The sequence below is a fragment of the Haliotis rufescens genome, unplaced genomic scaffold (genome assembly GCF_023055435.1).
Source record: "Haliotis rufescens isolate VD_foot unplaced genomic scaffold, xgHalRufe1.0.p SCAF_15, whole genome shotgun sequence".
NCBI lineage: Eukaryota > Metazoa > Mollusca > Gastropoda > Lepetellida > Haliotidae > Haliotis > Haliotis rufescens.
Genome location: NW_025963835.1, coordinates 30,215,938 through 30,231,577, shown reverse-complemented (window position 1 = coordinate 30,231,577; position 15,640 = coordinate 30,215,938). Strand labels below are relative to the sequence as shown.

Here is a 15,640-nt window from a genome sequence, read left to right as displayed (position 1 = left end):
TAGCGGTGAAAATTATATGAATGGATTACTGAAAAGCATTGTAAAATAAGTCCTGCCATACCGGTAGCACCCGCCACGCACACAATTTCCACAAGATAATATGTAAGGAAGAGATTATATGGATGTCAACTTCTTTATCATGAGGAACACAACGTTTCGGAGTATATGCTTACTCCTTCATCAGTTGAATATCTAAGATAATATGTGTTTGTAAAAATGTCTTGACGCGGTAGGGGAGTATGACATAGCCGTTAGTATTTCAGCTGGTGTATAGGTCGTTTTATATTGCACATTTATCCACAGGCTCAACATTCTGATATTGTCATACAAACATATACATAAACATATTTCTAGTGGTCTTGTGCGTCTGCCGTTCAATCCCCGAGTTTGATCTCCTGCCACGTCATACAAAAGATGTTAAAAGATGGTACTTGTAGTTACCCTGCCTTGAGCTCGGCATTAAGGGGCTTAACAAGGACTGGTCCGCTAAGAGTCAGTATACTGTGCCTGAATGAGGTATTGATGTTAAACTGCGGCATGGTATCTGATTGGGGTAGCACGAAAAAACCGGCATTAGTCCGGACTAGTACAAGCAGCCACACACACACACACACACACACACACACACACACACACACACACACACACACACACACACACACACACACACACACACACACACACACACACACGTGCATGCACGTCGCTATCTTGAACGCCACGGTAAACTCCATTTAACCTCACCTCACCTTTGGCCTATATGAGGAAAAAAATCATATTTTAAGAAATGAATCATATTGTCTGTGTCTGTCAAGCGGACAAGGGTGTGGAGAATCGGAATGGAGGTCACACATTAAGTCTTAAACCATATTCATATATTCTGATATTGATATTGAGAAGAATATATGTGCTTTTGTTAATAAAAGCGACAAAACCCTTTCTATATTCAATAGAAATCTCGGCATAAAGCTCAATTGTACCTCAGACATTGTGAAATGTAGACACCAGGGGCTGGAGCTGTAGGAATATTGCTGTACATAAAGGGAAAGCTGACTATTGGAAAGCTGAAGTTATCCCGCTTGTCATACACTCTTGTGGAGAGGATGTAAGGTTTTAATTCAATCTCTGCTTAAGCTATGACCGGCAAATAACATAAATACAGAAAAATAAAATTGTTCTATCATGACAGGTCCCATCACGTCTAAAATGTTCGTTTGAAAAAATATGTTTAAAATCCCACTGCAATACATGCTACTGGGAATATTTTAAAGTATCTACTACTGAATTAACTCGTGCCTTGTACTGGATCCCTTTTTTTTGTTCGTTTAACGCCACGCTCAGCAATTTCCCAGTTATGACGGCATTTTGTAAATAATCGAATCGGGGGCATCGATCTACCAATTGGGATATGATGACGGGGACCTGGTTACTATCCAAAACAGTTGTTTTTGTTGCCTCCTTTATGCCTCCTATCAAGGGTAGATTCACATACAAAGTGTATGGATCTGTGTATTGTCTTTGCACACTTTGAAATATAAAGATGTAATATGTATTAATGAGCATGAAATATCACCATAAAAAATCTCCAGTTGGGGTACGTATCCGCATAGTATCCTCAGTTTGGTACTACTCTTCATAGTTTCCTCAGTTTCGTACTACTCCTCATAGCTATATATATAGTTTCCTCAGTTTGGTACTACTCCTCATAGTTTCCTCAGTTTGGTACTACTCCTCATAGTTTCCTCAGTTTGGTACTACTCTTTGTTTCCTCAGTTTGGTACTACTCCTCATAGTATCCCCAGTTTGGTACTACTGATAGTTTCCTCAGTTTGGTACTACTCCTCATTGTTTCCTCAGTTTGGTACAACTCCTCATAGTTTCCTCAGTTTGGTACAACTCCTCATAGTTTCCTCAGTTTGGTACTACTCTTTGTTTCCTCAGATTGGTACTACTCTTTGTTTCCTCCTCAGTTTGGTACAACTCCTCATAGTTTCCTCAGTTTGGTCCTACTCCTCATAGTTTCCTCAGTTTGGTACCACTCCTCATAGTTTCATCAGTTTGGTACTACTCCTCATAGTTTCCTCGGGTTGATCCTACTCCTCCCAGTGTCCTCAGTAGACGTTTCCATTCCGCAAAGTATCCCCTTAGGTTAATCCAGAAGTCAGTTCGCACAGAACTGTGAAATCAGCAAATAACACACAATCAATGAATAATTAACAAATCAATATGAAATGCACAGTTTTAGGTTTACAATAACAAAAGGCGATACAATGGGTCAAATCAGTGGAAGCAACAGTGAGTATATGCGTGTCGTAAAAGGCAACTATGCGTGTCGTAAGAGGCGACTAACAGGATCGGGTGGTCAGACTCGCTGACTTCGTTGATGCATGTCATCGTATCTCAATTGCGTAGATCGATATTCATGATATCAATCACTGGCTTGTCTGTTTCAGACTTGATTATTTACAGAAAACTGTCATGGATCGATGTTCATGATATCAATCACTACATTGTCTGGTTGGTCCAGACTCGATTATTAACAGACCGCCGTCAAAAAGCCTGAATATTGCCGAGTGCGGCGTTAACCAAGCAAGCAACAAACAAACAAAAAGTGAGTGACAGACCCTATAATCAATGTCAGATCCTCCAAGAATGTCTTGAAATAAGCACGGTTGGTTGGTTGGTTTGTTGTTTAACGCCGCACTCAGCAATAGTGCAGCTATACGACCAGACAATCCAGTGATTGATATCATGAGCATCGATCCACGCAATTGGGATCGATGACATGCATCAACGAAATAAGCACGGGCTCAAAAATTGAATTTACAAGGTGTGGAAGATGTCATGAAGGGTTCAGATAGGTATAGTGTATACTGTCCGCACTCGCCGAGAATATACGGTGCAAGCCAGGTCGTTATAGGCCACGAATCGCCCTTGTCTCTCTCTAATATAGGTGCCTGCCTCTTTGTTCTGGCGATAGAGCGTCTGCCCGGAGACCGTCGGGGGTTCGATCCTTGGCCGCGTCACACAAACATATGTTCGTGCCTGGTGTTCAGCATTAAGGGAATAATACAAGGACTGGTCGGCTCGGATGATATAGTGTGTCGAACTATCATGTCTGTCGTGTTTGTCAACAACAGCCGAAGGGAGTTAACTCTAAATTACTACCTGCCGCGGCGTACCACAAACAATCCGGCCACCCAATACTCGATATTGTACGAGCGCTTCATTTGCTGCCACTGACCATCACTGCCTACAACATATGTAGTATTTTCCGTGCCGCCTGTGCTGCAGGATGCACTCAACTTTTAGCGAACACCTTGCATCGTCACTATTGACAGTATTCATAAACATGTGCTCAAAATACCTCACCGGATGCCTATTGTGTAATTCCTATTGTTTGAATGACATTGCTTTATACTATGTTTGTCGTAAGAGGCGACTAACTTGATTGGGTGGCCAGGCTCGCTGACTGGGTTGATGCATGTCATCGATCCCAATTACGTGACTCGATTATTTACAGACCGCCGTCATATAGCTTGAATATTGCTGAGTGCGGCGTTAAACAACAAACTCAACCATACCAAAAACCACAATTGCTGCTCGATAAACCGTGTTTGAGTTTATATTCAAGTTGGTATTTCCGCTACCCAAAGTGTTCAGTGAAGCAGGCTTATTGTTGATAGTCCTTTTGGAGACACAAATGCGATGTTTCATTAATGCGAACAAAAGCCACTCGTATTTTGCGCAATTAGTTGACGCTAGCGGTAATTTTAGCGTTAAGATTGACAGTATAGTCGGACTCCCACAATCGACTATGCTTTCAGCAGAGTTTGAGGGCTTTTATTATTATTTTATTATCATGAAAAGTTAACTTGAATTGTTTTTGTATGATATACGTGGTGATACATATTTTCAGTGTCATTTACACTATCCTGATGTGTCGGCTTCGTATTGATAATGTATCGTGTTTCTAGAAAATATTGATGGAATCAAGGTTGGTTTCAGCATACAGGTAACACAAGCAGCGGCTGATGTGCCTTGATTAAAACTGTACATCGAGTGTTGCAGGTTTGTCACAACTGTGTCAGCTGGGAGTGCTAACGCTGCGGCACCGGTAAACAGACACTCGCTATCTCTCTGTGGACCAACAACACAGTGTATACCTTACAACTGCGCTGGGCGTAGGGATCGACAAAGTCTATTCTTTAAATAAGACTACAAATAATTTATCCTCTGGTTTTACCTCCAAATTAGTTTGTTCGTTGGACGTGCTCCTTGAAGAAACGGAAAATTACGTGAGTGAGTGCGTGCATGGGTCCGTGTATGGGTGCGTGGGTGCGTGAGTGAGTGGGTGAGTCCGTGCGTGCGTGGGTTGGTGAGTGAGTGAGTGAGTGAGTGGGTGAGTTGGTGGGTCCGTGCGTGAGTGGGTGGGTCCGTGCGTGCGTGCGTGAGTGGGTGGGTCCGTGCGTGAGTGAGTGGTTGAGTGGTTGAGTGAGTGAGTGAGTGGGTGAGTTTTACGCCGTTTATTATCACTATTCAAGCAACATCACAATGGGGACACCAGACACGAGCTTCAAACATTTTGTCATGAACCACAATAAAATAGCAATGATACCAGGTACCAGTGACGTATACAATATATTGGTCATCGCGTAGATGGTTTATTGCATATGGGGCATGTGGCAGATATATACCAGATACCCATATGTATGCTAATGCAGATGGTGCTTCATCTTCATGCAAGTTCTAGCTTCAACAGGGGCGGTCGGGTAGCCTAGTGGTTAAAGCGTTCGCTCGTCACGCCGAAGACCCGGGTTCGATGGGCACAATGTGTGAAGCCCATTTCTGGTGACCCCGCCGTGATATTGCTGGAATATTGCTAAAAGCGGCGTAAAACCATACTCACTCACTCTAGCTTCAACAAGACTTAGAGTCTCGCTTTAGACCAGTTGTACTTTGAACCGCTTTTGAAGCAGGTGTTACATTGTAACGTATTTACTATCACGTTTTCTTGAATCATTTGCTAACATTCGTTAATGTCTATTCAATTTGAAAATACATTATTCCACACATGTATACAAGTACTATTGGCACAAAGCGTTAGTATTATCTGACTGGTGAACTAACACATTTATACATTGATTTCAAATTGTAGCGTGTCAGCAAAGGTAAGTAAGCTTTTAATACATCCTGTCTGACACTGTTTCAAAGTTTGGCCGTGTCGGCGCAATGTGATACGTTCAGATGTAACAGATTGTGTACACCTGCTCGAGATGGACCTTCAGCAGTCATGCAGGAACTATCAGGTGGTCATCCTGCACGACACGCAGTAATGGCACATGTGTTGTCAACATTAATCTTCACTATTTAATGACTGTAGTTGCACCTAATGTTCTAAACACACACAGGGGAGAAATCAAGTAGGACTCTCCCACTCAGGTTGTCTTTTGTCTTTGTCTCGTATTGTGTCTCATCTAACGGGAATATTTTTTTCTTCTGAAACATGTGCCACAACATATATTGACAACAGTCATCTTTAAACGCATGCTTTTGACGGAATTGTGGAACAGATTCTTGATTTATGATCACGGAATTGTTTTCTCCCTTTTATTCGCAGATTCCATAAAAATATTCGTAATTTAGAAATGTCAATTGTTTACTAGCCAATATAAAGAAAATGCTGAGGACGATTGTGCTCCTGGTGGCTGCCGTGACCCTTGCTGAAGGTAAAGTTTTCAATTATTTTTATTAACGACTCATTTATGTATACACATCGTTATGATTATTTCGTCATTATACATTGTGGAAATACCAACCCTGTTGAAAGGACCACAGTTTAAAACTCTCTGTAGAAATCGAAGAATGTGACCAGCGCTGACAAAAATAGTGTTCATCGCAGTGCAAAAGTATGAATACAGCTTTTGTAAAGAAAAGAGTGGTGCATTTTTTTTGTTGATATTCGCGTTTAGTAATGCTGTGATTGTATTGCAATTTAATTATATCTCTGTACACAACAGACGTAGTTAAAAAATTAACATATTGTTTTTATTAGTTTTAACAAAATCAGTAAATGCACTATCGTGTAGCTGAATTGTCTTGTTCATTGATCACTTAATTGTGTGGTGTGTTTTACAGGCCGTCGAACTGGCAGGCGTACTGCGTCAGGCAATAAATATACTCTCTCAAAAAAGAAACGCATAACGAAAATGGTAATTTGATGCAGCAATGTATTGGTACAGGGTGGGTTTTTCAAAAATATTTGTTTTGTTTATGATTTCTCTGGTGTTTTTGTCTTAAAACGTCATATCCAAACGCATCCCGCATGAAAAACCCGTATGTTAAAGCATGATTTTCGATAGACGCATTTAATGTCACAGAACACGTATTGCACGTGCAATGCGCGGGAAACTCGGGGATCACATCGTGTAGTGGATGGGTATAAAAGATCGATCTCCGTCTGTTTTCATTCACTTAATTTGGAAGTTTTTGAAGACTGCTAAATGCCAAGACTGAGCCGCGCCAATCGTCACATCGGCATAGGTCTCCTGGAAGCAGGACAATCTCAACTTGCAGTTGCCCGTCGAATGAATGTTCACCAAAGCACGATTTCTCGTCTCTGGGGGAGATATCGGCAGCAGAACTCGGTGGAAGATGAACCTAGAAGTGGACGTCTTCGAGTCACCACTGCGGCGCAAGATAGGTACATCCGGGTACATCACCTGCGTCAGCGAACAGCTACAGCGACCACTACCGCTAGGCAAATATCCGGATTGAGAAGGATATCTGCACAGACTCTCAGGAACAGACTACGAGAGGCACGTTTAAGAGCAAGAAGACCCTACTTTGGCCCCGTTATGCGTCAGCAGCATCGACGTCATCGCGCTCAATGGTGTACCAACGTTCAGGCCTGGAATTTGGTGAATTGGCGTCGAATCTGGTTCAGCGATGAATCGAGATTTCTGTTGGAACGTCGCGATGGAAGAATGCAGGTGTACAGACGACGTCATGAACGTTTTGCCGACGCTTGTATCCCCCAGGTGGACAGATTCGGCAGGGGCAGCGTGATAATGTGGGGAGCCATATCCTACACTGGAAGAAGTGAGTTGGTGTTGATCCAAGGCAACCTGACAGCGCAACGCTACTGCGATAAAGTCCTTCGTCCACACCTCCTTCCCATTATCAACCGCCAGAGGGAGCTATCCCAGCAGGATAACGCCAGACCTCATACGGCACGTGTCACGAGGGCCTTTCTCCAGAATGAGAACATCAATGTGCTGTCCTGGCCCTCCAGATCACCAGACTTAAACCCGATAGAACATCTTTGGGATGCCCTGGACAGACGGGTGCTACAGCGTAACCCACAGCCCCAGACACTCCAGCAACTAGCACATGCACTACAGGCAGTGTGGGCTACATTGCAGCAACATCAGATTCAGAGACTAATTCGTTCTATGCAGAGACGATGTCGCGCAGTTCTGAACGCCAATGGTGGTCATACGAGGTACTGACTTGTGAACAGCGCCATCAAACGTCGATTCATAAACTGACTTTTTTCCGATGTCTTATTAAACAGTGATACCTTGACATGTCCTGTGTAAAATGTCTTCGAATTCCATTTGCTATTAACTTGTCCACAGTGTATCAAAATAAAAAAAATATCTGTAGTTTAAATTCTTATATGCGTTTCATTTTTGAGAGAGTATACTTACTAACTTTCTTATGCAGTTGTGTGCATGGCGGGTGCTACCGGTTGGGCAGGACATGCTTACCCTTTTCGCGAACACCGGGTGTCATCACTGATGTTTAGTGGTCCATTTTTATAAGGTTCACATCCATTTTGTCACTTTCGAATCTGAGTTGGCGGAGAGTCTTCACTGGTTACTTTCTGACATTGAAAATGAGATAGTCACACAGTTGGTAAACGTTCACTACACTTACCATGCTTGCCTTAAAAAGCGACTACGCTTGTCGGGACTAAGGGGATCGGGTGATGAGGCTCGCTGACTTGGTGGATGCATGTCATCATATCCCAATTGCGTGGATGGATGCTCATGATGTCAATCACTGAATTGCCTGCTCCAGACTCGATTATCTATACACACAGCCATCATATAGCTGGAATATTGCTTAGTGCGGCGTTAAAGAACAAACAAACAAACATGAAAGAAACACTGACAGGTCAAAGATGTTTTGTATTTCAGGATTTCAGCCTCCTTCAGTCGGTGGGATCTTTGAGGACAAAAAGCCCAAAGGCAGTAGGCCAGATGTGAAACCCATTAAGGTGGTACCAACAGGAACCATGACCATCAAATACGAGAATGAGTCATAGTAAGTTACTTACGTTATAGTATTGCGTCCATTTATCATAGGATACAGGGAGCACAGGTGGCCAAGTCGTCTGAGGCGACGCAGTTCGTTGTGCAGAGTTGCGCCCCATGGGCACGTCAGAAACTTATGGTCGTGGGTTCGAATCCCTGTTCATCGCGATCATAATTCTAGGTTTGTCAACACTATACCCGTGCTCGTGGGTTTCAGTAAAGGGGTAAACGTCTTAGACCTGCATCACATCGGCTTTCCTCCCACATTAAGCTGACACGCGGTGATATAACTGTAATACTGCTGCGGCGTTAAACCCAAGTCACTCATATTACAGATATTTTTATCGATGCAATATACAAACACAAGAAACGTGGAATATATATCCGATAAATATTCAAGTGTGGTCATCTGGTCAACTTGCTTACTGACCTTACGTTCCTAGAATGTTTATGTAGATTCCTGATGTGTGAGTGGTTATGTAAACAGAGACTTTGTTGCAAGTCATTTGGCACTATGCAAAGAATGAGACAGTCCACACAGACATTGTATTCTTACGCTATTCCAAAAGTTACTTTAGTAAATAAAAATATGTCATAACTTCGGTTAATTTACAAATGACAGTATGTGATGCTGGAGACTACCACCTCACCGGACAGACGCTCTGTCCACTGTATTACACTGAGACAAATGATATACCTTCCCACAAGTACTGGAAATATAGACCCGTAAAGATCCGAGTTAGAATTGGTCTTCAGCAACCCATACCTGTTGTGAGATGCGACTAACGGGATTGCATGGTCAGGCCTCCTGGCTCGGATGATGCATGTCATTCGTGTAGATAGATGCTCATGATGTCAATCACTGGATTTTCTGGTCCGGACACAATTATTTACGGACCGCCGTCATATAGCTGGCACAATGCAGAGTGCAGCGTTAAAATAATCGAACAAATAAACGAACAAAAAGTGAAATTCAGAACGTATAAATCCGTTTTTTATCTATTTTTGTGTGCTCTTATGGTGTACTATGTAGGCTTATATTGACCACCATGCAGATGCTTAATTGGCACAGATAATTTAGACCACCACTGATATAGGTTCTAAAGAAAAATCTAATTTTCGTCTTTGAATCTAAAGCTGTTTTCCTCTTAGCATAAATGTCTTATGAATATTAAAGGTTTTGTCACTGGTATTTATATATTTGCTGGGTAGGATTGAGTGAGTGAGTGAGTGAGTATGGTTTTACGCCGCTTTTAGCAATATTCCAGCAATATCACGGCGGGGGACACCAGAAATGGGCTTCACACATTGTACCTATGTCGGGAATCGAACCCGGGTCTTCGGCGTGACGAGCGAACGCTTTAACCACTAGGCTACCCGACCGCCCCGGGTAGGATTGAGAACGGAGCCAGGTGTGCACAAGTCATGTAAAGATGAGCTATCTGTAGGATACGAATATCGTTTCAGTGATGTGTCGGCAGAATCTTTCCAGACGTTGGCCAAAGTATTCGGTTTGTTCTTTGATAAGAATCACGATGGAATATTTGAGGCATTGCCGGAGGGCCTGGCTGTTTACGGTGAAGTGGACAAGGGTAGGTCTATATCCTTTCATTATGTTCAGGTTAAGTCTTTGATAGGCATTTGGAAGTTGGAAGAACATGAATACATGAAACCTTTTTTGTATAGCAACTTCTTGTATTCTTTGTCACGACGTTTAAGAGCTACTTCTTGCTCCTTCATCAGGCGAATGCTGATTAAGTGCATAGAGTTACTATATATAGGCTTTTTGATGAGATGTTCCGAAAGGGCAGATTTCATGTCAGATTTTTCAACAGAGGTCTTGTGTTCTCTATTCTGGTGGCTAAGTGGCGTTTAGTCTCTCCAATGTATTTGTGTCCACAGTTGCATGATTCCTCATACACACATCCCTTGGGATTTAGGGTGGACTGGGTGGGACCTTTACCGTTGGCGTGTGACATGTTTTCAGTGTCCGGTCGGAAGTGAAAGTCAAGTCTATGTTGGCTGTATTCGTGAAGAGTCAGGTGACTGGTATGGCTTTGGTATGGGATGCAGATGTGGATAGGTTATGCAGCTGATTTGGACGTGGAAACAGGATTTGTTTCTAGGTTCTTAGGTTTTCGGTTTGGTTTTCTTCACCTGATGTTTGGGATATGCATTGTGAGAAGCGATAAAGGTGTGTTTAGGATTGCTGAAATTCTTTGCCGAGACTGTCGGATTTGCAGATGAGTGAGTGAGTGAGTGAGTGAGTGAGTGAGTGAGTGAGTGAGTGAGTGAGTGAGTGAGTGGGTGGGTGGGTGGGTGGGTGGGTGGGTGGGTGGGTGAGTGAGTGAGTGAGTGGGGTTTAACGCCGCTTTTAACATTATTCCAGTTATATCACGGCGTGTCAGCTTAATGTGGGAAGAAAGCCCGAAATGATGCAGGTCTCAGACGTTTACCGCTTCGGTGAAACCCACGAGCACGGGTATGGTGCTGACAAACCAAAAAACATAATCGGGGCGAACCGGGATTCGAACCCACAATCATAGGTTTCTGGCGTGCCCAAGGGACGCAACTCTGCTCAGCGAATCGCCTTCGTGATTGATGAGGGGCGGTGGGGTAGCCTAGTGGTTAAAGCGTTCACTCTTCACACCTTTCTACTCCCCACATGGATTCAATGTGGTGAAGCCAAATTATGGTGTCCTCCGCCGTGATATTGCTGGAATATTGCTAAAGGCGGCGTAAAACCATGCACACTCACTCGTGATTGATGAGGCTAGACTGTTGGTGTCAGTGTGCAACCAAATCACCGAGTCCTCCTACCCGGTCCATTTAGTTCCTTCTTACGACCAGCACAGGTAGCCGGGGACCTAGATTCATCCCCGGGATCCCGACGGGTAGGTGACGAAAGTAAACGTATTGCTTCCATCCATCAGACGGTAATAACGGGCTCTCCCCCGAGGAAATAGCAGCAAGCCCCCTCGTCAACTGGAAGGACAATATGGCCACAGACGAGAACGGCCTGGTAACTGACGTGGAGTTTTTCAAGCTCATCGGCAAATTCGATCTGAATAGTAAGATATATACATGTTATAGACATAGATGTCATGTTTAATATTGATATACTGGACAAAACGTAGGGCATCATGAATATTTTGGGGGATAGTTCTTGTAGTGAAGACTGAGCACACAATTTCATTCGAATAAGCCTAAAATTATTGATGAACCCAAACATATTTTGTTCAGTGTATGTTATTTGACATTGCTTTTACTATGCAACAGCATGTTGTCGTTTAACTGCTTCAGTGGTACATCTTGAGTACATCGCTTCAACAATACATCATGAGTACATCGCTTCAAGGGTACATCACGAGTACATCGCTTCCAGATAAAATCCCGAGTATATCGCTTCAAGAGTACATCTTGAGTACATTGCTTCAAGAGTACATCATGAGTATATCGCTTCAACAGTACATCATGATTATGTCGCTTCAAGGGTACATCTTGAGAACATTGCTTTAAGAGTACATCATGAGTATATCGCTTCAAGAGTACATCATAAGTATATCACTTCAACAGTACATCATGATTATATCGCTTCAAGAGTACATCTTGAGTATATCGCTTCAAGAGTACATCATGAGTATATTGCTTTAAGAGTACATCACGAGTACATCGCTTCAAGAATACATCATGAGTATATTGCTTCAAGAGTACATCAATAGTACATCACTTCAAGAGTATATCGCTTCAAGAGTATATCGCTTCAAGAGTACATCATGAGTATATCGCTTTAAGAGTACATCTTGAGCACATCGCTTCAACACTACATCATGAGTATATCGCTTCAAGAGTACATCTTGAGTATATCGCTTCAAGAGTACATCATGAGTATATCGCTTCAAGGCTATGTCATAGGTATAACGCTTCAAAAGTACATCATTAGTATATCCCCTCATTAGTATATGGCTTAAACAGTTTATCATGCGTATATCGCTTTAATAGTACATATTGGGTACATCGCTTTAAGTGTACATCTTGAGTAAATCGTTTCAAGAGTACATCATGAGTACATTGCTTCAAGAGTACATCATGAGTACATCGCTTCAAGAGTACATCATGAGTACATCGCTTCAAGAGTACATCATGAGTGTATCATTTTAAAAGAACACAATGGCGTTGATTCAATAGTAACCATATCGCTTCAACAGTACAACAGCACCGCTTCGCTTATACAACATTAAAGATGAAACATGTTGATCGGTATAAACGACACAACGTACATGAGAAAAGTGTTAACGTTCATTACATGTAGTTTAGTATTTGATTACACGTAGTTTAGTATTTGATTACATGTAGTTTAGTATTTGATTACATGTAGTTTAGTATTTAATTACATGTAGTTTAGTATTGGATTACATGTAGTTTAGTATTGGATTACATGTAGTTTAGTATTGGATTACATGTAGTTTAGTATTGGATTACATGTAGTTTAGTATTGGATTACATGTAGTTTAGTATTGGATTACATGTAGTTAGTATTTGATTACATGTAGTTTAGTATTTGATTACATGTAGTTTAGTATTTAATTACATGTAGTTTAGTATTGGATTACATGTAGTTTAGTATTGGATTACATGTAGTTTAGTATTTGATTACATGTAGTTTAGTATTGGATTACATGTAGTTTAGTATTGGATTACATGTAGTTTAGTATTTGATTACATGTAGTTAGTATTTGATTACATGTAGTTTAGTATTGGATTACATGTAGTTTAGTATTTGATTACATGTAGTTTAGTATTTGATTACATGTAGTTTAGTATTTGATTACATGTAGTTTAGTATTTAATTACATGTAGTTTAGTATTTGATTACATGTAGTTTAGTATTTGATTACATGTAGTTTAGTATTTAATTACATGTAGTTTAGTATTGGATTACATGTAGTTTAGTATTGGATTACATGTAGTTTAGTATTTGATTACATGTAGTTTAGTATTGGATTACATGTAGTTTAGTATTGGATTACATGTAGTTTAGTATTTGATTACATGTAGTTAGTATTTGATTACATGTAGTTTAGTATTGGATTACATGTAGTTTAGTATTTGATTACATGTAGTTTAGTATTTGATTACATGTAGTTTAGTATTTGATTACATGTAGTTTAGTATTGGATTACATGTAGTTTAGTATTTGATTACATGTAGTTTAGTATTTGATTACATGTAGTTTAGTATTTGATTACATGTAGTTTAGTATTTGATTACATGTAGTTAAGTATTTCATTACATGCAGTTCAGTATTTCACTACTCCTTTGTTATTCGTCCTGTGTCTACAAACACAGAGTTAATGTTGAATGTCACGTCCACCTCACCTGTCAATCGCTCGGTATGTACAGGCCATAGGTACATGTCCTCTGGAAAACAATTTGTTTGTGAAATGTTTTGATCCGAAATGATCTGTGTCATCACTTAAATGAATGTGCATTGTGCATATAAATAAATAAATAAATATAAATATAAGCTTCAAATACCTTAATAACCTTGAATAATCTTGAATAATCTTAAATAATCTTGAATAAACTTGAATAATCTTGAATAAACTTGAATAATCTTGAATAATCTTGAATAATCTTGAATAATCTTGAATAATCTTGAAACATCTGATTACAGAAGACGGCAGTGCCACCTTACCAGAGATAATCATATACACAGCGGTGGGTATCCCATAATTTCTGTGTACTGTAATACCAATCAAAGGGGGCAACCATTTGATTTGTTATTGATTTTCTTGTGGTGGTGGGGTGGTGGGCGTGGTATGGGTGTCTAAAAATATTATCAACACCCTGGTTTACCACAAATACAACATAATGTACCTTTTCTTGCAGACGAGTTTTCAAAGAATACGGTTGGTTAATTCTATTTATTTAGTAACACAATTGAGCACCTTTTTATGTGTTAAAAAATAATTTAGCCCCTGGGCATAAAAAAAAGAGCTCAACCGGAAATGAAATGGTTGCCTCCAAACAAACAGACATACAATAAGTATATGTTTACAGGCATGGTCTGTCTGTATTTATTGGTATGAGTTATACTGCTGTGTATGAGTGAGTTCACGGCCCTGAACTTGTTATTGAATTGTACTGAGCTTGTACATCGCATAGGAGTGCATATAAGTTATGACCTAGAGAACAGGAATGCCATGACGTTTAAAGTGATTACATTCTCCGTATGATTCCCGATCAAAATCAGTCTCAGATGCCACGCATCGTGAACACGAGGATCTGGTGATGATCATTGTGTTGTCATGAACACGGGGGTTAACATGTTTCGTGAAAGTTATAACATCTACAGCCTAAACGACTTTGAGCTTTCATCCTGACACGCCATGTAAATATCATGTTAAATGCTACAGTAAATGTATTTCTCTTCCAGGGAAAGAAAGTGGAAACACCCTGACAAGCCTCAGCTTTCATTCCTGGATTTAAGGATATATGAAATAAATTTTTAGACATATCAACCACGCTCTCTGTTTACTGTGACGCTCGTTGTTCTTACCATTAACACAAAGTAATACACACGTCTCTATGGTGAGAAACCGGATATCATTGTACTGTTCCAATCGAACACGATAGAAACAGGAACTGTTGTCAAATAATAATGTAAAGCGGACACTGGGGTTATGAGTGAGTGAGTGAGTGAGTATGGTTTTACGCCGCTTTTAGCAATATTCCAGCAATATCACGGCGGGGGACACCAGAAATGGGCTTCACACATTGTACCCATGTCGGGAATCGAACCCGGGTCTTAGGCGTGACGAGCGAACGCTTAAACCACTAGGCTACCCGACCGCCCCACTGGGGTTATTTCTGTAAAATATAAAACGTTAAAAGCTGGATAGTGTCATTATGTAACACTGTAAAACCGGGTACTGTTGTTATCTATAAAAGTGGGAACTGTTGGTACGTAACACTGTAAAACCGGGTACTGTTGTTATGTATAAAAGTGGGAACTGTTGGTACGTAACACTGTAAAACCGGGTACTGTTGTTATGTATAAAAGTGGGAACTGTTGGTACGTAACACTGTAAACCCGGTTACTGTTGTTATCTATAAAACTGGGAACTGTTAGTACGTAACACTGTAAAACCGGTTACTGTTGTTATCTATAAAACTTGGAACTTTTGCTACGTAACACTGTAAAACCGGGTACTGTTGTTATCTATAAAAGTGGGAACTTTTGGTACGTAACACTGTAAAACCGGGTACTGTTGTTATCTATAAAAGTGGGAACTGTTGGTACGTAACACTGTAAA

The 15,640-nt window shown here is 40.8% G+C and overlaps 1 protein-coding gene across 1 annotated transcript; it reads left to right on the top strand.

Annotated features, from left to right (window-relative positions):
• Window positions 1-5,308: 5,308 nt before the first annotated feature.
• Window positions 5,309-14,845, top strand: LOC124132083. The gene is made up of 7 exons (XM_046495717.2): window positions 5,309-5,442; window positions 5,667-5,729; window positions 8,205-8,331; window positions 9,789-9,913; window positions 11,255-11,392; window positions 13,999-14,042; window positions 14,761-14,845. Exons 2-7 carry the CDS (start codon window positions 5,681-5,683, stop codon window positions 14,782-14,784), a joined length of 507 nt encoding a protein of 168 aa, XP_046351673.2. The 5' UTR covers window positions 5,309-5,442; window positions 5,667-5,680; the 3' UTR covers window positions 14,785-14,845.
• The last annotated feature ends 795 nt before the right edge of the window (window positions 14,846-15,640 follow it).

What these genes read in the sequence shown, in the direction of transcription:
- LOC124132083 (XM_046495717.2), top strand. Translation starts at nt 5,681, where the DNA reads ATGCTGAGGACGATTGTGCTCCTGGTGGCTGCCGTGACCCTTGCTGAA. An exon ending in TGCCGTGACCCTTGCTGAAG is followed by an intron (nt 5,730 to 8,204) that starts GTAAAGTTTTCA and finishes TTTGTATTTCAG; the next exon opens with GATTTCAGCCTCCTTCAGTC. An exon ending in AGATAATCATATACACAGCG is followed by an intron (nt 14,043 to 14,760) that starts GTGGGTATCCCA and finishes TTTCTCTTCCAG; the next exon opens with GGAAAGAAAGTGGAAACACC.